Genomic DNA, 27,287 nt, shown 5'->3' on the forward strand with positions numbered 1-27,287 from the left:
CTGCTAAAACAATATTTCAGCAGAACCCACAGCATCAGGGGAAATAGTAGTGCAAATCATTAACAGCTGAAGGTTAGATTAACACACCATTGATTGTATCCTCTCCCAGGGACTAATTTTCATTTTCTCAACTAGCAGCAATGGTTTGCCACTTCCTTAAAAAAATCTGTCGTTGAATCTAAAATGGTGGGCTTCAGTCTATTAGAATAAAGCCTCAGATGCATCATTGCAAAGAGTTCTTTACATTTAATGAAAAAATTGGGAGTCACAGACCATATTCAGCCTCTAAGTATGTTTTTCCATTTCACAGTCTGTATAACAGAAGTACTACATATCTTGAGGGAAAACAGTATTTATTCAGTGTTTCTTACTTCATTGTTGGAGAAAATGCAAATCATAAATTGTTGATATTCATATGCCAAATATTAAAAATGTAGGTGCAAGAGGAAAGTCTAATTGGACAAGGCAATGTGTTTTGTTTTTAGGCTTATTAGACTCAACAGCATGTAGTAAGTCGAATTGCTTTGTGTGTACGTATCGCCTCTTGTAAAATAGCCCATACATTTCCTAAATATAATTTTCTCTGCCTTAATGCATACTATGCATTCCTCTGCATGTATGAATACTAAATGTTATATGCAGTGAAAAGTAATTTGGAGGAAAGGGAGAAACTTGAATTACTCAGCTTACTCCCAGCATCCTAAATGTTGGTGGTTAAAAAATTTCTGAGAACTTTTATTCTAAATAAATAAGTAACTTTTCTAACTAACCATTGCCAGGAGACTTGAAATGCTGCTTTAAAAATATTCTCCCAAGAGAAAGTTTATTTTGGGTATAAATATCCACTATACAAGTATGTGCATTATTTCATATTGGCCCATTTCTTCTTTTAAAGCAGCAGAACATAAATCAAATCAAAAAGTGTTTGGGGGATAACTGAGGTAGGTACATTTTCAAACTAGTTGGGAAAGTCTCCGTTCTTTATGGTCATGCTCAATTGCTAATTTTTAGTGTTCAACTCTGCAACACAGTCATACAGTGTATGAGAGTGTGTATTTATATATATATGTCTAACATAGAGTTTTGTCAGTCAAGTCTGTAATGAACTTCTCCATTTCTAAAGAGAACATTACAATTTTTATACATTCTTTGGTTTTTGAAACAGAGGAGATTAAAGTTCTCTGAAGTGTTGTTGAACATCAGAAAGGAATGAGAAAATGCTTTTTGATTACTTCATGCTCTTACGCATCTTAAGATACCTGCACATGAGCAGTAATTGAATCAAAGGAGTACAAACCCTGTTTCTCCTGTAACGCAGTGTGGTTCACAGTTTTGTACGTCATCTGGATCTTAAATAATCTTTTTCCAGAAGTTAGATTGAAGAGACAGTTTCATGTACATTTTAGACCAGCACTGCTCTCAAATGAAGCACCTTTGACTGACTTGTACTTGCTGGTTGCTCATTCCTGCCTCTGCACCTTCTCTCCCCTTTTGCCAGCATCAGCATTTGTGTCACCCCGTGGTAAAGTGGCCCAGCAAGCAGATCCAGCACCCCCCCCCACTCCATTCATATTAACCTTCATCAATTCTTACTGTGCAAAATCGTGTACCAGAACAAGAGATGGGCTTAGAAAAAAGCAGTGCAGGATAAGAAATACTCAATTCTTTTGTAGAATTACTGAGTTATCTGCTTTAAAACATACATAAATTTGCAGTCTGAAGCCAGAAGTTTTCAATTCTTAAGAGTAGCAATACGCAGAACTGATTAGAATGGACTTGGTTCAAGCTGGTGTAAGCAGTTCACAACCCTGTGGAGCTGGCAGTGTCCTGATAGAACACAAAATACTTGCCTGCATGGATTTATCCATTAACAGTATGTCCTGGTTTCCTGAAGTATCTACTAGATACTTCACGTATGACTGTAGAAAATTATAATCTCATAAGCTAGTGATTGCATGTCTTAGAAGAAAATTTGATACATGCAGTTTCTTGTAAATTATATTTTCACTTCAAGACTTATTAGGTACATTTTTTTTCTCCACATCTGTTTGACTAAGGCTTTGGACAGATGTTTATTTAGAGCATGGTCAGATGTGTTGCTTCTGATCCAGCTGCCCCCTCAGATCTGCCAACATAACTGCACACTTAATTGCTCCCTAACCTGGTCCTGACAAAGTGATCCAGCTAAAAGCAGAAACAAAAGCCCCCCAAGAACTATAAAAGAGGTGTTTAAGCTCAGCTGCATTCATTTTGACAGAGCCAGGTCAAGGAGCAGCTATGCATGCAATTATGCTGGCAGGTCTGAGGGCTGGTAACCACCACACTTAGGGCAGTGATGAGCAGATGGGGCTAAACTGGAAAGGTAATCACTTAACCTGGTTAAATGGCAAGTAAAGCTGCTGTGCCATGCCATGCCCCTAAACCAACCTAACTTCTGGCTACTGCACTTCTGTCCTTGCTGTACTCATTTACGTAGTCCTCCCTTTCTCTTGTGTTGGTTCAGGTGCTCATCTGATCCTGTGCAGAGGTATTTCAGTACACTATGGGAGCAAAAAGGTATTTGCTTAAGGCAGAGAGACAGGCAAGTGAGTGGGAACGTGGCAGCCAAGAGCTGTATTGGCTTAGGCTGTACTGAACCTGCAGTCATGACCATGCCTGCAGCAGCTAGCTATGGCAATTTAAGACACTACCTGTCAATAGCTGTTTCCAAAAAATAGGATTTTAATAGGTAGCAAGCCTGAAGAGACAGAATCTACTTATCTCCCCATTCCTTCCACTCTCCAAGCAGCACTGGGTAATTATATATTTCGTAAGAGCACCCTCCTGGCTGCACTGTCCCATATACACCGCTAATTGTTCCCACATTTTGTGAAAGGTCACAGCCCTCACAGCTCTGTCAGAGGAACAGGTTTTGAAATAACTCACTGATCTTCTGTAGGTAAAGCAGTCAGAGTAGGATAAACAGTTTCAATAAGGGGGTAGTGCTGTGCAGTAGGAGCTGGTAATATTTTCAGCAGGCAAACCTGACTCTGGAAGGGGATTTTCTAAATCGGTTCAGTTAAGGTCCTGGCAGTGACTGTATACATGAACAATTTGTTTGGTCTAATTAGTTTTTTTTGATCTGGTTTGTCATCGATGAATTGAGTGGAACTAAATCAGTAAATGTTAGGATGATTAATCCACACAAGAGTTACTATCTTCTCACAGCATCAGTTTAACGCGGTTTTATAAATTTGGTGAAAATCATGCTGTGGCCTTGGGCCAAATCCAGCTATGCCCAGTAAAGATGCTAGCGCTTCCTGCCTGCTGTCAGGTGCTCGTCACCACCTCCCCAATCCCCGGTTACCATCTCTACTTCTCAGTGGTGAGTCCTTCCCGGGCATATCAGCAGCATTACCTTCAGTGGTTTAAACTGTAGAATTTTGTTAACCTGGTTCATTTTGTGTGAAGCAGGCTGGAGAGCACCCATGTGGGCAGAGCTGCTGACAGAGCACAGGAGTACCAATGAGCAGCTCTAGACAGCCTGGCATGCCTGTGCTACTTTTTGGTGATGACTAAGGAAAGCTCTGAGCCAGAGTTTAAAACTCTGGAGTTTCTAATGAAATGATATATAAGCTACTAAACATTACAAAGAAGGATTTGGGAGATTCAGGATGTTCTCAAACTAATTGACTGAAACAACTGGTAGTCCCTACCTACCATAATGTTCTAGAGATTGCAGTATTTCACACAAGCCTGTCAGGGAGCCAATTACTCTTTTAGGTTGTAAACTCTTACACAGACACAGCTGTTTGCAGAATGCATATTTGTCTACATCCTCAGTATTCCATCATTGCCTTTTTCTATACAGTGGGGCCAGTAAATGGCTCGGTGATCTCCCGTTTGTGAATCTCAGAGCCCAGCTTTGCACCTGCCATGTCTTCAGAAACAAAGACAGGCTATCAGTGCTTGTTCTCAGATATTCTTGTGCTCTTCTGTGAAAGTACAGACTGTGAACTGAGTTTACCCTTATTGGAAATATGTTAGTAATTAAGTTCAGTAGTCTCTGTATCTCACAAAATATACCAATTTCTCAAACCCATTAAATGCTGTGTAGATTTTTATTCCATGTTTCTGTATTTTTCTTTAAGATAAATTGTGTCAGTTTGCACGCATTTTGAAAAAACTCTAAGGACCTCTTCTGTGTAGAGTACACTTCTAACTGAAGCACTTCTCTGCTAAAAGATGCATTAAGCTTAAATCAGTGTTCCACTAGATGGAGCACAGGGGTAGCATTTTTCGAGCTGGCCAACCTAGTTTCCTGGGTCAACACCTAGAAATTACGGAAATTGGGGAAAAATGTCTCTTAATGATTCTGTAAATCAGTGTTACAGATCTGAAAAGAATAGACTTTCACAACCGTGTGTATCACGGACAAAAACAATCATTTTAAAAGTTAGAAGTATGACTAAAGCAGTTCAATAGAAATTCTCATGTAAATATTTTTCTTCGTTTCATCATTTGATGTGCTATGATGTCTCACTGAAGTTATTTCACTATATTTTTATAGACCGTAGGAACAGTCATCTGTTACCAGTTCCTTTGTTCTAGATAAATTCAGAAGAACTAATCTGAGTTGAATAGAATACGCTTTTCTCTTTCCTCTTCTGTTTATATGTGACCTTTGAGAATATTATAGGCTTGTTCCTAATCTAACTTAAACTGTAATGCAAATTTGCTGACTTCAGTGGAACGACCAAGTAGGAGAGATCAAAATCAGATCCTCTATTGGAAAAAGGTACTAAGGAAGCATTTGTATTACACTTATATGGTGCTATTTATACAAATATTGAAAAGTCAGGTCCGTTGCCTTGCAGAAGGTGACGTTCTAGAATCTCCCAGTATTGTGTGTCCTGAATTTACTGGAACAGAATTTACGGCCCAGTGTGCTGGGCAGGTATAAATAGGTCTAAAGAAATATAACTTCCATTCTCATAAAGGAAGAAGAGTAAGCTACAATGCCAGAACCTCAGCTGTACCGAAGTTTTTAAACTAGGATCTTTTAAAGATCACATGTAACTAAATTTACCAGAAGACCTTGCATAAACTTAGGGCAAAATGTGTTACTACTGTGGATTATATCACTAAAGGCAGTGGAACTTCTCATGAACATATTTAAGTTGTGCTGGATTTTTAATTGATTGCTTATTTATGTATGAAAGAACAAAGATAAACTACAAGTGACTTGAATTATATAGACAGGACTTGGACTTAATAATAAAGAAGCGTAACACTGACTTTTGTTCTTTTCTTTCCAAAACCTTTTGTTTCATGTTTTATTCCACCCACTACTGCGTATTAATATTCATGTCTTAAATTAGAGGATAAAAAGTGAAGTGCAACAGGAATAGGTTTGGTGAAGAAAAGGTCAGTTCTGTCAGATAAAACGTTATGCAATATTGCGTACAATACAGCTAGTAGGGATACCAGACTCACCTCCATTTTACTTAATTTTGCATTTGATAGCTTTTTTCTCCTTGAGGAAAACTGGGGATTTGCATTATTTAGGCTAAAATGCCAGAGAAGAAAGCCATACTGAGGAAGAGGAGACACTTTGATTCAGCTTTTGTCTGGTGGGAACATTTTCTCAAAATGTAGGTGCTATTTCCTGTAATCAAGGGCTTTCCAGAGCCTGATAATCATTTCCCAGCTGTATCATTTTAGTGAATTATTTTTTAGCCTTGGGTTATTTAATGACTGGTTTTGCATATTAAGAATGGGAGAGGATCATATTCATCTTGATGATAGAAAACAGGGAATAGAACTCCCACAGCTCCCTCTCCCTTTTCCTCCACCTTGTGGAAAGTTTGGCTTTGTGCTAAACCGTGAAAAAAGCCTTGACTGCAGTATGTCAGGCATATTTCAGCTCGATTTGTGTCAACCCTAATAAGTCAGCTGACAAGGTAATAAATTGGGTGTCTGTTCAAGACCTGGCACCTGTACAGGAAATAAAAGGGGATTTCAGTTGCAGGAGGTTTGCTTTGTTTTGCAAATGGACCTTTTCTCAAGGCTCCTCTACTTCCTCCCCCCTTCTCTTTACTGAAATCGTGTTATCAAAATGTTTATTTCAATTGTGACTGGAGCCAGTTTTTCATCTGGAAAAGAAAGCTCTATGAGTATCTTTGGAAATGGAAATCCTTATACTTTCCACTCGGAAACAAAGGCTTACAGAGCATTTAATTATTCATGTATCCTGCTGTTACATATATGGTCTGAATAATTTCAAATTATTGAGGAGAGACTGCCTTTGTTCAACATTTTGAAACTTTACATTCACGTAGTTTGAATCAGGCTAGGAAAACTGAATTTATTTAACCCAGGGAAACTGTATTAGTAATAACTCACTATTTTTAATGATAATATAACCTTGTGACCAGGGTGTCTTAACATGTTTCCCTCTGTGTCTGACCTCCAAGGATGCAAGTCTGTTAAAGCCCTTGAGAGTCGAGCTTTTGTAGGTCCAGCTGGAGAGTTGTGTTTTTAGCTCAGGGGCCCCAGGTTGGTTCCCAGTGTGACGCAAGGTGGTGACTGCAATAGTGGCAAAAGCCGAGGTGCTTTCCTTGAGGTCTTTGCTTTTGATACACGGATCTTCCTCCATGCTCAGGAGAGAGACAACAGCTACTGTCTCTGACCCTTTTCCCTTTTGGTGACTGTCCTGAGCACCATGGAAGGAGTTTCGTAAAACTTTGGTTTTAGGCCCTAAGGCTGATCTGTGAGTTGAAGGAAGCAAAATGGGACCTTGTCTTCTTTGAAAAGAGGCAGCTGCCTTTTCTTCCAATTGAATCTCCTCCAGCTTTTCCCTCCTTCATTATCCCATAGGGATCTACCATAAATAGATCTTCATGTCCACACGGAGAGTTCATCTCCCAGAATTTCCTTCTTAAACTTCTTTAATTAGAAGAAATGATAATCTGGCCCAGTGGAAGGAGAAGGGGGGAAATGGTTTATTAAAACAAGTATTATCACCTTTGAGTAAATTATGTATGAACTTTAGAAACAAGGAGACAAAAATCCTCTCTCAAAGTCAAAACGGTGGCCTAAGTGCATACTTTGCACGTAATAAGAAAATTTCAGCAGAAATGTTCAAAATCCAACAAGATAAATCTATGCAATGTATATAATAAGGTTTTCTATACAGTCTGTCTGTTCTGGGATTTATTACTCCTTATGCAGAGGATTTGACTAGATGACAAAAGTCTTACCTACCTGCTTCTGTCATATTTATAGTTAAAAACTAACATTTAAATGAGGAAAAAGTTTTCTTAAGTTCTCTTCAGTATTTTCAAGAAGTGAAAATGGAACTTGAGGGAGAAAAAAAGGAGCAATATAAACCTTTAAAACTCCAAGTGAACTTTCAGAATCGTAATTGAATGCAAGCTCTGGACTTTCCTATCTATCACACTGTAAATTTTTAAAAAATACTTAGCTAAGCAACTCTTCTTTCTGCAGCATTGCATAGTGATATGATGGATTACTCTAAATTAATTACAGTAATCAGCTAGTGTTATGTGCTGTAGACTTGTGATTCAAGCATGAAGGAAAGAATAAGCAAATTCTGACTTGTACAGCAAATTACATATATAAAAAATGTGTTGCAGGGTTAGCTCAAGTTTTACACCTTGGCCTCAGCCTGTGGGGGCAAAAAAAAAAAAGGACTCGAGGGTGCAATACTGAAAGCTGATCAAAAATGGAGGAAATGTACCAGTTCACATATCTTTGGATGTACTGCAAAGGCATTATATGTTAATAAAAGCAAAAGAATAAAGTAAGAAAACAGTACCTAATAATAAGTGATACTCTATGTTGCAAGAGGTGTTTTAAATTTCCTGGTCATTGAAAAGATGTTAAGAAATGCCCATTTCTTTGTGTTTGAATAATATCAGCTCCCTTCTGACCTGTTGTGAAAGGGATTGAGAATTTATACGGAACTTTACAGATGCCTCATGAGGTGAATTGCAAAAATCTGGTTGGACACATATAATCTTCTTTAAAAATATTTATAGAACACAGCTCTTATGAAAATTAAACATGTTCCAGGTGTGTATGGTCCAACTTCTGGGCATAGCGAAGTTGTTTTTGAAGTGGTAGATACACCTGTCATTGCTAGTCAAGAGAAATTCTTCATCTGCCAGCTGCTGAAATGAAACTTCATGGGTTTTGTTGTGTTTTGGTTTTGTCCAAGAGAAAAATTGGGATGATTGTAGTAAAGGTAGGAATGAGTTGCAGGTAAGATGTGACAGCTGGCTGTGGAAAAGACATTAGTTCTCTTCTTCCCAAGCAACAACTCCTTGTACAGCTTCAGCTTCTCAGGATAAAATGGTGGATGGGATACTATCCTGCTTGCAGGCTAGTATTGGGAGCTTGGGATTTTCAGCTGACTTTGTTCCTCGTTAATAGAGAAACTAGCAGCACAGAAGCTCAAGATGTTTCCTTCTAGCCTTATTCAAAACACCATTATGGGAAGACATGCTAATGCCAGAAGCATAAAAGCTCCGAATGGATATCTCTGCAAAAATACGGAGGTGACCGCAAAGTTCAGCAAGCTGAAACAGCCATGTTTTCTGAGGTTCACTCATGTTTCAGTGCAGCTACCCAAAAGGGCAGGACATGGCCAGACTGTTTTCAGGGATGTTTCCCAGGTGTGTGAAACAAGGCTTTAGGGAGGAGGAGTATAATACGTCCTTTTTTTAGTTTTGCAGATTCAAGTATTTTCGGGGCCATGCTGTAAACTAAATCACTGAAAACATGTAAAAAATAATCTAGCTGAAAAAAGGAAAAAAAAATAAGGCAGGTTTTGAGAAGAAGTACCATTGAGGAGTGGCACTGAGACAAGAATGAGCAGACGTGGACAGAGACACACATGGAGAGTCTTTTGGCTGATTTCAATGTAAGGTGAAATTCCAGGTGAGACTAAAGTGAGAGAGAGATGTTGGCCTGTGACAGTCTTTCAGCTGAGGTTTTGCAAGGCTCTGACACCTACGTACAGTTTGTTACCACCTCTATTCAAGTAGTGTCTTGCAGGTATGCATTTGCAATCTCCATTTGAAGTACCCTGAATTTGAATCCCTCAGTCTTCCTCCAACCATGAATATGATTTATAGATTTCTAAAATCTTCCACAGCTTTGCATAAAGGCAGTGTTCTACTGATGATTCCTCCACCTCCCCAAAAAAAAAAATACCAGCAGCAAAACATCGGAGAACTAGATTAGTTTTTCCTGTGTGTAGAGATGGTGCTAATGATAACCTTATTTCTGACTCTTAGGCCTTAAACTGAGGTGCATTTAACCTATTGATATATTAAAAAAAGGATATGTGTGACTTTCCTACGATTAGTATCTTTTCCCTTCATTTTTCTACTTGCTGTTTCTCAGAGGTTGCCCCAGTTCAGTTCACCACAGTCCCACAAACATTTTCAGCAGTACAGCAAAAAGGGGGTAACAGGAGGGGGTGTGAGGAAGCTGCTGCAAATCATGCTGTGGTCTACTCTCTTCTACAAAAATGCCAGTTTAAACATACATCAATCTGCAGCTGAGGTGCCATTTCACAGCTACCTAAGTCAGTTGTCACTTGGGCCACCCCACTGCCCATGGCCTCATCTCTTTCACGCTAGGGTTGATGCTTCCCGATCACTGCATTAGGTCAGGGGTAGCTGCTCACTCCCTGTAGTCCAGGAACTCAGCAGCAACAAAGGCTTTCCCGCCTTTGCAAATTCATGATTTTTTCTCCCCCTTTCTGGCAATCCTGCCATTTCTCTCTACCAATTGCCCTTTCCCTTCTTTTCAAAGGCACTGGGCTTTGACTCCTCCTGCTGCATTTATCCTCTTTTAAAGTGAAGCTAAATGATACGCTGAACAGATCAAGTATCTCACTGCTCCCCAAAGTCCTGTCACCTTCTGTGCCCTTCCTTACAGTGGAAATAGTCAAGGTATTTTAACATCATACGTTAACGTTTGAGCATAATTGCTGCTATACTTCAGTCACTTGTGAGTTAGCAGGGATGGGCTTCTTCCAGACTTGGGAGAACAGGAACACCATAGCACTTGCAGAGCACAGGAGTGCTTCAGCCTTTGAGCATGCCTAATGCCACACCACAGGTGGTGAGTGGGTGAGGGCTGATTTTAAACACCTCATACACCTTAAGCAAAGGTTCCACTGAAGTCAACAGTAGTATTACTTGACAGAGATTGCAGAATTTGGAGGCTGGTTTTATGTGTTACAAAAAGACTCCCATCTGATAAATGGTAAATACATAGTAAAAAGGTTCTGTAATTAAAGTTGACAAAATTATTGATAAAACTTTTTGGATCTCTATTTCAGTGTTTTATTCAGAAGTGTCGACTTAATTAGTTACATCTATGTATGGAATAACTACAGACTCTTTGAACTGCCCTGGGACTCGCCATGGACGTGGTATTTGACACTCCTGGGAGTGGACTTTGCATACTACTGTTTTCATCGCATAAGCCATGGTAAGAGTTAACCAGTTTTTTGTGTGTTAAAATATAAAATATTTATTTATTAATAAAATGAGGTATTTGGTTTTGTTTCTGTACTTAATCTACTCTAAGCATATATAGCTGCTCTTCTTCCCAAGGATTAGCAAAGATTCACTTTTACTTTGAGAATGCAAAACAGTTTATACATCATACTCTGTACAATAAATGTGATTTTGTGAAAAGAGGGAGTATAATTTTGAAAACAGTATCACAGTGAAAGTGAAGTATCATAGGAAAAAAATCAGGAAGTGCATAAAAATTTAGGGTTAGTATCCCTATATGCCTGTACGAAAAACACAGCACAGTGCAGATAACTATTTCAAAAGAACCTCGTGGATGTACAAAATGGAGGGTGGTAAAAAGCAAGGTGGCCAAAATAATGACAGGACAGCTGGCTAACTTCATCTGTTTCTGTGGGTTTTTAAAAATCTTTTTAAACATTCAATCATTGTTTAACTAGTTAATGAATAAAAATGTTTCTGTATTTTTATATATACGGATATAGATATACATATGTAAATAAGATATGTTAGAAATCCTGTCTGTAGTTAACACTTGACTACGTAAATGCGAGCCTTGCCTTGTTGGTTTTCTTAGCAGTACACTTTTAACTCTACTTGCTTTTATATGTGAAAGAGAAAAAGCACAGTTTAGAAAGGATTTAACTTTTATTTATTGTAACAATGGAGCCCATGTAAATCATGCCAGTCATTTCTGTACATATATATTGTGAATATGTAATAATATCGATCCCTATGTATCTGTCTCGTTACATATTTCTGTTCTATAGTGACAACATAATTTTGCTCTAGCCTTTTATATCCTATCTGAAAATGCAATAACACTTTCTGAGAGTCCTAATTTTGGGCCTGATCTGAAGTCCGTAGCAATGAAATAAGAATCTTCTTGTTTAAGAGACTTTGGACAGGGCTTCTCAAGGCAGAGCGCCCACAGCTCGCAATAGCTGTGGGATCTAGTAATGACAGTTTATGTAATGCGCTTTCAGAAAGGGAAAATGTTTTGATGCCAATAGGTCAGCGGAATATATGGAAGTAGGTAAGAAAGGAGCCTGAGCTGCTGCGGGGAGTGGGAGGGAGGGAGGAAGGGTCCCTCCCGGGTGGGGATGGCAGGCGGGCGGGCGGGGGCGAGAACAATGCAGGGTGGGTGCAGGGGGACAACAATGGTGCTGGGGAACCGGGCTGGCGGGGGGACGGGGCGGGAGGCGAGGAAGCGGGGGGAGCTGGAACAATGAGACGGGGGGGACATCGCGGCCGGGAGCTGGGAGCCCTGCGTGGGTGTACGCGAGACTGGGAATATGCTTCGCAAACAATGACATTAACAGTGCTGGCAGGGCTACAGCCTCAGGCTGAGAACTGGACCAGAGCGGGAGGCTATTCCTGCATTTTAAAATAAAAATAATTGCCTTCAAGTGTTAGAAAATCACTAGCCTAGCTGTGCTTTCACTGGAGTCAGTGGTAAAATTCCCACTGGCAGAGAAGGGAGCAGGGTCCAGCTCTGTGCTCTCTAAAGCAATTGCATGTATTTCTGTTCGTGCAGCAGCTTTGCATTTACTCTTGTCTGTTTTTCTATATTTTGAGAGGCATGTTGGGATTCCACACTTCGAAATTAATCACTCTAGCAGTTTTAGAATTAAACTCCAAACCAATTCTGTCTATATGTAATGGATTTGAGGAAATTGCATAACAAAATGCTGCTCTTGTCTTAAGAAGGCCAGCGCTGAGCTGTTCTAGAAATGTTAATTTACTCTTCTTCAGGTTACAGAAATACTGTTTGCTGTTAGGTCTGTGCTAATCAGCAGGGAACTGATGCAGTGTTAGAGAAAATCACTCTAAATGGTGATTTTAACTCAACCAACGCTCTTTTCTCTGGTCAAGCAATGATAAAATCCGTAGCGCGGCAACACAGCTGCAAAAGTCGGCTGCTTCGGAAGTTGCTAAGGAAATTTAAGTGTAGGAGATGCTTTTAAAAAGTAAAATGTACACTCCTGAAAAATACCTTTGCACTTTGAGAAGTCAGGGCACTGGAACAGTCTCTGATACAAGTGGACAAAACACACCCTTGCGCCTGAAAGTGACAGGGCCTGGTGATTCAGGCTTGGATCCTAGAGTGAAGTTAAAAATTAATAGCACATGTATATCCCAGGAAATTCAAGCTGTGTGGGCTTGCTTATGTGTGGGGATGTAAATAATAGCACTAATTGTTTCAAACTGGAAAACTAAAATTCAGATATATTTCGCAGTTGTTTCTTAATACTTGATATAATTTTGATACAAAGAATTGTCATCATCATATAGCTTTTCCTGTCTCCAACCAATAATTTGATAACTCAAACCCCTGGCTTTTTACTACCTTATTTCATGTTATCCATGCAATAATTGGATTGTCCGTTCTGCTGTTTGAATAAAGAGCCTGAATCATTACAGATCTTCAAGTTTCTTCTGTAGCAGAAACTCTACTATACAATATCAAGTTTTTACACAGCACTTTGGAAGCTATTTTTTCCTCTTCACTATATGTGTGTAATAGCTATTATCATAAACTGAAGTTATACAGCAACAAGAGGAAGTATTTTTAGGTGTGATCTCATTTTGCAAAGGATAGAGTTATTCTAAGTATGTGCTTGTATTTTCCATTGTTTGCAGTAGCCACTTAAAAGGTAGAAAATAAAATGTTTCACCACTTATTCCAGTATTCTTCTGGGCCTGCTCCAACAGCCATGGCAGTCAATGGGAGTACTTAGTTAACCACTGCTTTTTCTCCTGGTGTTTTAAGGAATTTATAAATCAATGTAACTTTTCCCTTTGTTTCAGTAAAAACACCCGTTATGGCTGTACTACTAAGGAAAGTAAGCTGTAAAATCACAGGTTTTATTTTAATTTTTTTCAGGGAAGGATATGTGTGGGTTTGAGGGATTTTTAACAGATATTTTAATCTAGCATATGTGGATTACTCCTCAAGTTTCCTCTCCAGGTGCAGAGTCCTTGCAGAGTTACTCCTGCTAGAAAGGGGGATTCGGCGGTCCCAGAGCAGTGCCGAGCCCTAGCCGTGGTGCAGCACGCCCCTCCCCACGCTCTGGCCTCGCAGATACTCCTGTTGCAGACGTATGACAACGGCAGTAAGGAATTTGGAGGCTCTGTAAAATAATTTCTTCAGCAGCCACGCCTTTTAATCAGGGGAGGAAATCTAGAGACTTCCAGATCCATGCAAAAACAAGAGAGACAGGCTCGTGCAGAGCCCAGGTCCCGTCTGTGGGGCAGCGGGGGGTTTTGTGGCTGGCTTGGGCGTGGGGGGCTCCGCTGAGCCCCAGGACACCCCTGGGCTGAGCAGGGCCCTTGGCAGCAGCTGCGCTCTCAATCCCACGCCCCAGCGAGGGACAGTAAAACTCCGGTCCTCTGTGGAAGGGAGTAGTTTTAAATCTATGCTTCCCGGTGGGTTGCGTCCTGCAGAGCAGTGTGGTTTTCTGTCAGCCAGGGGACCCTCCTCTCGTCTTTCAGGCCCTGGAAGAAGCTGTCCAAGTCTGGCAGCCAGCAGGTTTAGAGTGCCTGTCTCTTTTTAACAGCAACTTCCAACACCTCTTCTTTTGTTCTCCTTTACTGCTGGGGAATTTCCATTGCTTCAGTGTCCCTCCCCTCAGACAACCTGGGAGAAGCGAGTTTCCTTCAGCGGGGCCAACCTCCGCGGCAGCTGCATTGTTCCGCCAGGGCCGCGGCGGCCCGTGTCAGCTGCTCACCCCCATTGTCCGCCGGCGGCTTCCAGCCGCCCTGTGGGATACGTGACATGGTCCCTGTCAGTGAAAGGCTGAGCCAATATGTGCTGATGGTTTGAGTTATGTGCAGAGTTCGTAAAATAGACCTCAACTGATAAGTATATTCTCGGCAGATTCCCCAGCTGCTACATAAAATTTTGAGTTAATGGTGTGTCTCTTAATAATTCTGAGTTTATTTATGGCGGATGAGAAATAAGCCTTCTACCACGCCAGGTGTATTCTGGAACAATAGTCTCCGAGCTTCTCAGATTTTCCCATCCCACAGGACTGACCTTTTGGCCAAGGCCAGCTTCTGAAGGGTCAGAGGACAAGGGAGAAACCCTGAAAACTCACTTCAGCTTTGTCCCTCAAAAGGCCATGCCTCAGATCTGTGGCAAAATGTCTCAACTGAGGATGTTGAGGAGGTTTATTTCCAAGATTTCCAAGAATTGGAAGCTTTGTGAACTTTTCATCTCCTCTTTCGTGGAATTTTTAAAAAAGGGGGTTTCTCTTAGCCATGACTTACATTGCTTCTGCCTCTTCTCCCAATAAGCATCTTTTGTTACAGTTTCATAGAACAGTTTCTTCAGCAGCAGAGCTGACTTCAGAAGTTTCTGGCCCCTCTTTCCTATACCGTGCTGCAGTTCACCACCCGCTCTGTTCTGAAAAAACCTTCCTGCACGGAGACTATGTGCATAAGATCACTGAAATAGTCCATGTTAAAAAACAGGGTTCCGTTGGGTTTCTTTCTTAATTCAACTTAGTTCAGTAGTCATGGGGTCAGCTTAGTCATGGGGCAGGACATGTCATCCTGCCCAGTGGTCAAGGACATAAGCAACATAAGACAGACTTGCTAGCACAGAATCTATGGGATAACTGGAGACTTCAGAGAGAGCAGAGAGGATTTCCTGGGTCAGTAGTGCACAGGCAGGTAACTCATTTTTTTTCTAAGGAACCAGAGTGGATAAATTGGGGCAGGTAGTGTCTCAAGATTCATGCCATTAAAATGACTGGAATGGGCAACAGTAAAACCTAGTCCTATTCTTTCAGCTATTTATATACATAGTCTGCAATAATAATCCTAATATGTTATCACTTTGAACACCAGTGCAATGCTATGATGTTCACTGTAGAACGAGGAGATGAGTTTGAGCTTGCAAGCTTGTTAAAGGAAAAGACAACAGGGCTCAGAGTCTCTTCAGCATCTACATTTACTGCTCATCTTTGGAGGGTGTATTGGAATCATATGATTGTGCTATCTTTATTTATCTGACCCATTCCTACCTTTGAAGTGCTCCTTTCATCTGCATTTTATAATGTACTTGTCTGAAGTCAGTATATTAGAATGGACTTCTTAAGTGGATTTTATATTAAGAATTGATAGTATATGGAAATAATTTTGGATTTAAAGGATTTCAGATTTATGGGAAATTCATTATAACAGAATGATGTCTGACTTTTGTTATTGGGAACATTGTCAGAGACAGAAGGTTTTCTTTTCAGGAAAATGTGTATTCCCCTATAAATACAGTAAATGACAATGTTCTTTTACATGCCAAAGGCTCCATCTGGGGGTCAGGGGGAGAGGGTTGGGTGGTGGTTGTTTTTTAGGCTTGTCCTTGCATGTGGGAAAATGCCACTGTTTACCTGACTAGAAATTCAGTACCGTATTGATTATCCAGCATGAAACAAATTTAATTCCACCCCAGTGAAAGATAGAAAACTTTGGGAACTGTCAAGTGACTGAATGAAGCTCTGCTCTTTTTCTTGTCACAGCTTGTGTTGATTGCAAAGGGAATTGATACCCAGTGGTTAAGAGAAAAATATTCTCTTCTTGTGAATTTTAGAGAAAACATTTTTTGCCATTCTGTCAGTTGTTTTTTCTTATTTTTTAAATAGGCTTGGGAGAGCAGGATATTAAAATGCTGAGTCTGCTTGCCTCACAAAAATAGCAAAAGCAATAGCTGGTTGTCATATTTTCTGTTCTATCTTCTGATTGATTCTAGTCTAATACCTGCAGACAGCATAACATGAATTGAAAATAAATAGAGAGTTCATGTGATTATGATTCATTCCCTGCCTTCCAAGTCCACTGTAAATAAACGACATCATTTGTTATTTCTATATGCTTGTTTTTATAACTATATCTCTTACCTTTCTCTTACTTTTCAGAAATAAGAGGTGCTCCTTTACCATATCTAATTTGATTTTCTGAGTGGACACTGAATTTGTAGGAGACCACAGTCAATCTTAGCAAACCAAAATGTTGCCATTCCTTCTGACATTTAAATGTATATTTTGGCTGAAAAAGTTCACCTGAAAACCACCTCAGCTGCAATGAGGCTTCCTGACATGGAGTGGTCTAGGGTCCCATAAAATTATAGGAGCCTGCTTGTATTGTTTTCAGGTTGTTATTGTTCATAATAAGTTCCTGTTGTTTGAAAGACTGATTTATTGTATACTGGCAAGAATAATGTCCTGATATGAGGTGAGGTTGACTCATTTAGTCTGTTAAATTTATCGTGGCACATGCAGGTATCACAAACCCCTTCCTGTTTTACTTCAGAAGCTGTGAGATAAGTGACTTTCTGAAAAATCTCCGAACTCAGAAGATGGAAATAAGAGGAAATCCACTAGAGAGTTTATACTTAGTTTTAATTTCTGAATATCCAAAAGATGTTTACGGGTGAATAGATTTTTCTAAATATGTGAAATGCCAGAGGTTATTAAGAATGATGGTAATAACAAATCTGACAACAGGTTGGACAGCAGACAAAGTGATCGGCCATGGATTTTTGGCTCTTTAGAACTGCTGTAGGACGTGCTCCAGAGTGGGAATATGATGTAGCGAAGGGTAGGACATGGCTCATTGCTATAGGTGAGGAATTAAACTCCATGGTCTGCATTCAACATCTAGTCCAAGAAGACATAAGCGGCTTATCTTTGGATGATGGAGGGGTATCAGAAGAAAAGTCACTATACACTTGCCATGATTCTTGTAGGTTTTCTGTAAATATCTGGTAATTGCTTTTCTTTGCCACAGAATACTGGGAGAGATGAATCTCTGTGGTTGTTATGAATTAGGCCTTGATGTGAGTATAAAAGCAATCTTCTTTTAATTTTTTTTTATGATGCCAGAGACAATGTATCTTTTAAATATAATGAAATATGTATTCATGAAAGCATGAGCTGACACTATTATGACACAATTTTTATACCAAAAATTCAGGTGATAATTCCATCTCCTCTCACCACTGTTTATCTTTTCTCAAGCTCCCACCATGAAGAGATCTGGCAAGCTCCCCAGTACAAAATGAAAAAGAAACCATATTCCTCCATTTTCCTTGTTATTCGTCTTTTCTTATGCTTGGGAAAGGGGCCAGCACAAGGTTAATACTCCTCTTAAGTATCACTCAAATCCTGCTTTGAGGATTTACATAATACATTGGTGTTCTCTAGGCTCTCTATATAGACATGCCTTAACTAGAGGTACCCGTGGGTGTCTACTGGGTAGAATCTCATCTTTTTCCTACCTGCAGTGCCTGGGTTGTTTCTGAGTGCACAGACTGGGGAAAAAGCTCTGGATCTGCCTGCACAAAAGCAAGTTTGCAACATGCTTTTATAGTAAAACACGAGAAAATGTAAAATAAATATCCTTAAATATTCAAAGCCGTGGGGAAAATCTCTGTTCTTTTTCATCTAAATTTTTCTTTAAGGTGGTAAACCCTAAACTTTCTGAAGCTTGAAGGGAATTCCAAAAGTCATTTGTGAAATGACTCTCTTCTGAGACCTCCAGGAAAAGTGCACGGTGTGTGGATTAAATGAGAGGTTGTAATGAAGAAACCGATACGTGTCACACGTGGCTGTTGTGATTACAGTCATGCTCCTGGCTATTAAACTAATCTGATAGAAGTGTCATTGCACATGAACAATTTAGAACAGTATCTTAAGGGATGAAGTGGGAGAAGAAATTTTGCTATAAATTACCGTGGGTGGACCATTCAAAAAGACAGTTCATATCCTTGGCTAGTGCAGCCCTGTAGTCTGTGCGTGTGCATTTTAAGCAGGGGAAAAAAAAAATCCCTTTTTAGTCTGAGTGGAGACATGAGTATGAAAGCATCTAACTCACTGTGCAGAGAAACAGTTCATTTGACATACTTTTCCAAGTGTGCTGCTGAAAACCAATGAAATGGTGCATAACACTTGTACTTCTTAAGGTGTTACAGAACATACAGTAAAATGTGAATTATCCAAGTTTTGAAGTGAACCTTTTTGCAGTTAGTGAGTGTGAGAGAGGAGAAACTAGTTCTTCTGCAATAGTTTGAAGATTTTATTTTTATGGGGTTTTACCTGAGAAAAGGTTTGAAATAGTTCTATTACATACACTATTTGACCTCCTAAATGTTATAGAACCACCTTCAATCAGGTGACTTCATTAGTTGAAGAGAGAGACTGTATGTTTGGAAGTTCAACTACTTGTTCAAGGAAAGCAGTGCAACTATGTCTGTCTTCTCTTCCTTTTTTGTTTCTGTCTTAAACTTTGAATATGTATCTTATGCTAGAAACATATATTTAGAGTAAGTGAAAACCCACCTGAGAATACATATTCTTGTTTCCCTTGATCTAATTTTAAGCCATGTTACTTACTTCAGATAAAGGCTTCTTAGTAAATTAGAGAGAAACATAAAAATGCTTGCTGATACCTATTTCCTGAATAAGTAGCACACAAATCATTTGATCCAGGCTCATTTTAAACACACTTCTTTCCTGAACCAGTTGCAATGACTTTGGAGATGCTAGCTGTCTGTTTCTGATACAGCAGCTTTGCACACTGTCTTGCTAGAGGGCTTTGTCCTGGGCTGGAGGGATGTTTGAAGAGAGGCGAGGTTCATTTTTATGTCCCTTCCATGTTTTGCCAATCTATTGAAATCAGCAGATCAGCGATAAAAGGTACCAAATGTAACAACAGTTTTTAATTTGTGATATGAAAGTGTGACTGTAAGGAATTAGATTTCGAGTAAAAGCACACATCATGTAATTCATCAAACAGCAGCAGTGGTAACTATTTCTTGTCACTAAGTTTTATAGTAGAAGCAGAGGCCTAGAGAAATAAAAGGCATTGTTAAAACAGATGGCCCATTGAGATGCGTGTGCTTTTTCTGTTACAAAAAGAAGTTGTTTTTCTCCTGCTGTGCTAGTAAAAATTGCCTGGTCATTATTGCTCTGTTTGTTGGTCTGTATAGTTTTAGCATGCGAAAGAAATGTACAGAACGCTATCTCTCTGCATCCCTGCTCTGAGGCAGCACTTTCGCTAATAGGCACTATGAAGATCTATAGTACTTTGCAATTTCAAATACCTCTTTTGAAATTTCTTTTCAAATACTTTTCAAACTGTGCAGAATTTAGCTTTGGAGCACCTTCACAGTCTACTTACAGGGAAAGGTAAGGTGGCTTCTAAGGCATGTATGTGGTTCTGTGGCTGGGGAATGCGGAGCATGGATATGGACCCTGCTCTCCTCCTGGGCAGATGGGCCGCTCTGAAGGCCTTGGGCTCGTACTTCTGTTCCTCAGCGGGACATTGCTAAAAACTCCCATTTCTGGAATATTAGGACCAAGGACATATCAGAAATATCATTGTTATTTTCATTTCTTCTAAGGGCACATGCTCTTTATGCAAATTTTTCTGTAATTTAAATACAGTTTTCCAGTGTGTTTCCATTAATACATGTGTGTTTTATGCAAGTATACATAGAGAGAAGGTTTGGATCTTAGCACTGGATGTTGGCCTCTGGGCTACTTATTTTGATGGCTAAATGGGAACTGAAGTGTTCAAAAAGTTTATTTCTGTTTCTGGTAAACAAAAACTGTGGATAATCAAATCGTATTGGTATGTATGGATGGGGAAGTGCAAGGTTTTGTAGGGTCCAGGAGAAGAACTCTTGATTCTGGCTAGTTTTTAACTTCCCAGAAACTCTTACAAACTTTTCGTCTGAAAAAACCACGACCATGCTCAGCCTCTCTAATGAGGACAAGTAAGTGGCAGTCATTACGCAGACTGTCAGGAAAACGGGGGGAGGGCATTGCTTCAGACAATGCAGAGCAACCTGGGCACGTGAGCTTGTAAAACTTGAGTTTTAGCTTTAATAAAATTAGGAGAATTCCTTTCTATTTAATGAATGTGTATCACAAATATCACTGTTGTTCTAAGAATACCTTGCCGTGTTATAGCTGTAAGTTCAGCAGTGGCAAAGCTATTGCTAAGTATAAAAAGGGAAGTGCAGACTCTCAGATTGTAATACCACTGTGACATATGTTTTCACAAGGAATCATTTCAGAAATCAATGACATCATGCTCATGCTTTCCATCAACTGGAAACTGGCCTATTAAATTGAGACAGAAAAAAGTATGATTTTTTTGATTTTACAGCACAGTGGTGTAAGGAAAGGATATGCTTTATATGTGCATCATATATTTTACATGCTTTTATGTTTTCTTTTATTTTCTTTTAAATTATAGTCACTATTAACACATATGGATGCTGAGATCCTAAAACGTTTGTAGTCATAAAAATAAAATCTTACCTTTTCTTCAGTAAGGTAACCTATAGTGCGTTACAGAAATAAAAATAAAAGGAGTTTTTCACCCGAAACTGTCTTTTAACTTAATAAACTTTTGACTGGAAATTACCTTCTTCTTAAAAAAAGAAATAAAATAAATAAATAAATAAATAAGAACTGTTCCTGAGTTGTTTGTTGCCTGGAAGGGATGTGAGGCAGGAATGAGCAAACCTGTCAAAGCCAGCTCTCAAGTCTCTCCCACTATTTGCAGCTTTGCTCTTCTCCTGATCTCTCTTATCCACTCATTCTAACGTGAAATTCTAATTTTTTTTTTATTATAAATGTTGTTTTGGTACTTAAACATATATTTTATTTGTTGATTTAAAGTTGAAAAATAAATCTAAAAGTATTACGGAGAAATGCAGAGTTAAGTATGTAAGCTTGTTACATCATTAGCAGCTTCCCTTTTACCATATGGGTAAAATGAATCTGAGTCATGAATGCTTTGCAGCATTCCTATGGGACAAATGGCAGCGTGCAAAGTGCCCACAGTACACACATAAAATAAATTCATACTGAATTATAGAATTTTAAGAAGCCATAATACTAATTTTTGCTCTTTTGTCTTTAAATATGGGAATGATTTTTAAGTTATCCTCTCTTCTAAGAGCACTTCAGCTTCACCAAGCAGAGTTAAGTTGGAAAGCATGAAGCTGGTTCAAAGAAATAACAAAGGAGAAGTGAGTGCAACCTCAGGTAAACAACAGACTTCATTGTGTAGTTTGAATTCTTTATTTCTTTTCCAAAACATTTTGCTATGCAATTTCAGATTGGATACCAGGATGGTGATTTGGAAAATTTAAAGTCAGCAGTAGCTTTAAATTACTGAATAATAAGCAAAACTAAACTCATAATTAGATTCAGAAATGATTGACATTTTCCTTTGCTAAATATGTATCTTTGGTAATAACATTTGAGTTTCTTAGAGTGGGGGTTTTCATAGTTAAACTGCAAAGTGTTTTGCAAAGGAGATGAGTTTCACTATGCCCCTCTGTAAAATAGGGGAAGGATGGTACAGGCACATGAAGAAACTTTCCTAGAACAGTGGCAGAGCAAGGGACAAACTCAGGTGTTTGTCTGCTCAAGCTGGTGCCTCCAGTCCAAAGGCAGTGCTTCCATTACAACAATTCTGCAAGTGAAGGGTTTTTTTTTTTAATTTAATTTTTTTTTTCAAGTGAATTGATACTCATGTTTCCTGTTTTGTGACTGTCCCAAATCTGAAGTTTAACTGGCATAAGTTTTGCTATACAGTTTATTCACAAATCGATCTGTATTCTTATTTGTGATTTGAGTTGTTTCTTCTGGATGCATGTAACACTTAAAACAAAAAAAGCCTGTCTAAAGATGTAGGATATTTTGCATGCATTGCAGATATGACCATGTAATAAATACAATTGCATATGTATGCTCCCTGTGGCTACAGAAGTACATATTCACGGAATAAAAACCACAGTCAAAGGAATCCAGACTGCTTATTTTTATACTTACTGATATCCCAGGGAAAAAGGTAAAAAGCAGTTTATAAAACCTGGACAAAAGAAGGATGTAACTTTTTTTTGTACTCCCTTGGGCTGAATCTCAGCTGAAATAACTGACAGTTTTTGGACTTACTGAAGGAAATGATGAGTGGAGATAAATATCCAGATGTTTGCTGGCCAGATGTGTAAGGCTACATTTTGGAAGGCATGAATGCTCTACCTGTGTCTTCTGAGAAGGAAGCTGTAAATAGTAAACATGCTAAATTTTTATTTCTACAGTTTGGGGGGGGGGAAGGGGTTCAAAGTAAAACTTTTTGTTTTGCCTTAATCGTGTCTTAAGAACAGATGCAAGTTGCACATTGAAATTTGCACAGCATACAAGTGGGATTTTTTTAATGGCCATTATGTCTGCATGGCTAACTTAACACCCTTTGTGCATTGTTTTTAATTTAAGGGAGATGCAGCTTATGGAACTGTCTTAATTTTCCAGCAGTAGGAAATAGGTGTGTCGAGTCTTTGAAAGTTTCCTATTTTCTGTTCCCATGTTTCAAGCTGCTTATTTACAACAACAAAAAATTTAAACCTTGACTTTTTCCCCTCTTTCCCCCGCCTACGCTAGTCTCTCCCTTTCCCACCTCACATACAGGTCTGCTTCTTTTCAAATAAATTGTTGGAAGCGGCTGCCTGCTCATACAGCAGCACAGCTCATCTCAGCTTGTGCTTGCTCTCAAACTTGGGAAGAGGAAAGAAAAGTCTTGTTAAAGTCAAGTAAATAACTTAGCTGCTAGGCAGTAGGAAAAATATTGGATTTGATTGTGTATTATTCCCATATGGGTGAGATATATTTAAAATTGAAAAGGAAACCAGCTCCCTTAAAACTTAAAGGGGCAGATTTTCAAAAATTGGCAGCCAATTTTCGCCTATAATTGTACTTAATGTGGAAGAGATTTTCCTCTGCTGATGAGGGATAAGAGGGTCTTGCCACCAGACTAGCAGTGAGGCAGAGGAGGCCCCTGCCAGGACGTAGGTGGTGTTACTGGCCAGATCTTTCTGTCCTTCCTTGGGCTAAAGATCTCCCATGGCCCGCAGGGCCCCGGAGAGGCGGGCGAGGGCTGGAGCCTGCCCCAGTGTATGGGAGGTTATGAACTCGTTTACGTGAACTCCCCACTCCTTTAGGAGCACCAAAACGAGCATGTCAAGAGTGAAACTTTGGAAAAAAAAAACCCACAAAACAAAACAAAAAACTTTTAAACGGGGTTATCCTTCTCCTGGGCAGGCAGTGTTGCAGCATGTTCCAGCACTGCACACTCCCTTAAATGGCACGGCCCCTAATTTTAAAGGGAAACAGCCTTGTAGGGTTTTTTGATTATTGTGCTTACGTAGACTTGTTTTTGTGTTCCCATTCTGCCAGTGTGTAAACATTAGAAAACATAACCACTGTATAATTACAGAAGTCCAGTCCCTTCCTCCATAGAAAAAATAAAGAGCTTCCAGAAATCCTTCTCTCAAAGACACAGGCTGTCCGACCCCAAATTTCTTCAATGACTTACTCATTTTTTCCCAGTTGTGTACGAGAACAAAGGGGCTCTGGAGCATGACCTGAAGATCGGCCATTGCAAGCACATAGAAGTAGCTTGTTTTGATTTCAGTGTAATCCTCAGAACGTTGCTTGGAAGTGTCACGTGCTCAGGACAAGGGAAGACGTTAAAAGGTGCAAAGAAAGTGTGGAGGTATCGCCAGATGCAGTACTTGCTGTCACAAGTGTTTGCATATAGCGAGGGAAGGGGAGCGGTTAAGGGGAAAGAATAAGGAAGAGGGATGGAGAGTGACCGCGAAGAAGTAGTGATTATAGAATCCTGGCCCTGGGGGTTCATCAGCTGCTGCTCCCCACAAGGAGAGAATAAGTTGCCAGGCCATGGGAAAAAACCCTTCAGCTAAAGGTTGAGTAATCAGGTGGCACTTGGAAGCTGCCCTGGTCCATCGCTGTGGTTATGGTGGGCCCTGCAATGCCCCAGGAAGGCAGGGGTTCTGGACCCTGCCACCCACCTGCTTTTCCCACTCACAGCTGCCGTTTCCTTGTGCAGGTGGGGGGACGAGAGAACAGAGTGACAAAACACGTAGTTCAGATTTTCTAGTCAAACTGCTTATTTTTCAAGCATGTTGTGGTGGCTTATCTGCATGTGTTGCCGGTGCTGCCAGGTCTTGCAATATTATCGCCTGTCTCAAGAACTTTATTTGCGGCACTGGTTTTGAAATAATTCTGAGATTATTTTTCTTTGGCTTTGATTTTTGTGCCTATAGGACACATTTGCTTTGGTTTTTTTCTGCGTCTTGGAGAAGTGAAATCATTTTATAATAGTGGAAAGGGTCTAGACTACAGCAGTTGAAGCACTAAGAGAAATTTTAGGTATCGCAACAATAACTGTATAGAAGGAGAAGACTGGTCCAGGCAAAGTGGTGTACATTCAGATAGGAAAATGCTATGGATCTGCCTGTGTGAGTGGGATATGGAAGCACTGCTGAATGCAGGGGAGAGCATGGGGAGGGCTGGATGGAGCAGAGGAATGTGACGGAAAACAGTAGGCATTGAGGCGGTATGGAGGAATGTACGCGTAGTCATGACAAGTTTAGGAAGAGTGGTCTGAGGCTAAGGGAGGAAATTTGTGATGGATAGATTTATGGCTACTGCATGACAAAGTTGAGGGATAAAGCCCTGTCAGCAATAGTAGTTTTTAGTGGATGAGTTGGGTAAAATTGTCCTCTACTCTGTTATAAAGGAAAAAGCAAAGGCAAGTGCTAGAGAACTATATGTATATTATGTATATTTTTCATATATTTTTTATCTCTTTAGAGATATCTAAGATTTTTCATTTGCTTATGTTCAATAAAAGGCTGTATTAATATTTTTTAGTTATATATAGATTTATATCTATTAGTCAAGTAATACAAGCATCCCTTGAGAGGTGCGCTACTGAGTGTTAATATAATTGCTGAAAAGTTTCGCACATTTTTTTAGTTGGGAATAATATCCAATATGTAGTGTCTTTTGTGTGAGGCAATAGCACAACATTTTACACATTAATCAAAATAATTCATAGAGCTTACTTCATCTTCCACTCTAGTAGGATATGGTTACTACACAAATAACTTTAGGACAGGAAGTAAGAATAATACTGTAATTAACTGAAATTGCAGGGGAACTTAGGTAGTCAGAATGTAATTATGCAAGGCAGAACTCAGTCAGGAAACAGGATTAACTTTCCTGTTCTTTTGAAAAATGCCAGATGATTGCTAATATTTATAAATGGTTTTTACACATCTACTGAATGATGATGCCTGTGACAGAGGAGCTGCCTTTAAAATTATGCTAAGCAGTTGGTTCCTCTCTGACTCAGTGATAAAGATGCTTCCTTCAGAAGCAGCTGTTAAATTTCCTTCTTGCAAGATAGATTTACTTAACGGTGTCACATCCAAACATTGGCCCAATCTTTATTAGTTTGTCAGGACTAATTTGATTGCAGTATATCCAAAGTAAAGTCAAATTGAAAATGACTGAGTAAAACTGGTTTATTTTAGAAAAAAACGACAAAAGTGCACATTCTGTGTTATGTTAGACACTGATACAGGAAAGTTCAGCATGGCAGATACTGATTCAATAGTGAAGTGCACAGTTATCTCTAACTTTCAAAGGATTACAAGACCCCTCCTAACTTTAGTATAAATTGTTTATATAACATGTATGCTGAAAGTGTTTGCCATGTGGTTCAGAAGTAGCACAACAGAGGTAAAGTCAGAATTAAAATGTACCAGAAGAAATAGAAAACAGGAGTAGCTACTGAGTATTGTCAATTAAAATCCAAATGCAGGGAATGATATCTAGTTCAGGAAGAAATTCACTGTATCCGTGATTTGCTCTAAAGAGACCTTTGGAATGCTAATTGAAACCAAAGTATTGCAGCCCCCAAGTCTGACTCAGGTGAATGCTGTATTGGCAGCGGCTTTGAATGCTAAATATTCACAAGGTCAAATGAGCCACGGTGTAGTCCTGCTGTACGCTATCGATTCCCATACATGAGCCACAGCAACTTTAATTGTAAGCCTGGTGTTTTTCTCCAGGCAAGTCATGAATTTCATCTTTGATTATTTTATTTATTTATTATGTATTTTTAAAATTGTGTTTGCAGTACTTTTAAGAATTTTAACATTGAATCATTGACTACTGTGTTAAACTTTGAAACAGCTAACAGTTGTTAGCTGTTTTGACATTGGTATTTATTTTAAAGTAAAAATTCAATTTTTTTCTGCTAAATTTCTTTTCTATCCATAACTGTGAAGAACTCTAAATTCTCTATAATCTACTAGGTTGATACACTACATCTACAATATGATGACCATTAAATGTTATTCTGTAAAAGACAGGATGACGTTATACTGATTACAGTTTAGTGTAAAATACTTATTTATAATACTGAAATCTGACACTTCAAGAATATTATTCCCAATGCAAACTAAAATTGTTAGTTCTACACCTAATTTTACTGCGTTGACTGAGTTAGTCTACAGGGTAAAATTGCAATAAATCCTCTGCCCTCTTAATGATCTTTAGAGATTTGTTCTACTTTTGACACATGTATTTGTATGGGAATAAGATTTCAGTAAGCAATATTATTTACATTAGATGCCTAAGTGCCAGTCTTTCTGATCAAATAGTGTCCTGAACTCAAGGGCTGAGGTGCGACAGTTCTGTATCTTGCCTTAAGGAAAGCTAACCGAAAGCTTACTTCTGCCTTTTTGGCTTCCCATCGTGGTGAGCAGATCAGCAGAGATACAAAACGTTAATCCTTCATACTCACTAAAGTATGCCTGACATCATGAGCACAATTCTGTGG

General features: G+C 39.2%; 1 protein-coding gene across 1 annotated transcript in view; it reads left to right on the top strand.

Annotated features, from left to right (window-relative positions):
- Positions 1–27,287, top strand: part of AGMO (alkylglycerol monooxygenase) — a 195,379-nt gene that overhangs the window by 13,677 nt on the left and 154,415 nt on the right. The window contains exon 5 of the mRNA XM_009326121.1: positions 10,358–10,509. Within this exon, the coding sequence (XP_009324396.1) occupies positions 10,358–10,509 (152 nt within the window). The remainder of the gene's footprint in view (positions 1–10,357; positions 10,510–27,287) is intronic.

The sequence above is a fragment of the Pygoscelis adeliae genome, unplaced genomic scaffold, assembly GCF_000699105.1.
Source record: "Pygoscelis adeliae isolate BGI_AS28 unplaced genomic scaffold, ASM69910v1 Scaffold15, whole genome shotgun sequence".
Taxonomy (NCBI): domain Eukaryota; kingdom Metazoa; phylum Chordata; class Aves; order Sphenisciformes; family Spheniscidae; genus Pygoscelis; species Pygoscelis adeliae.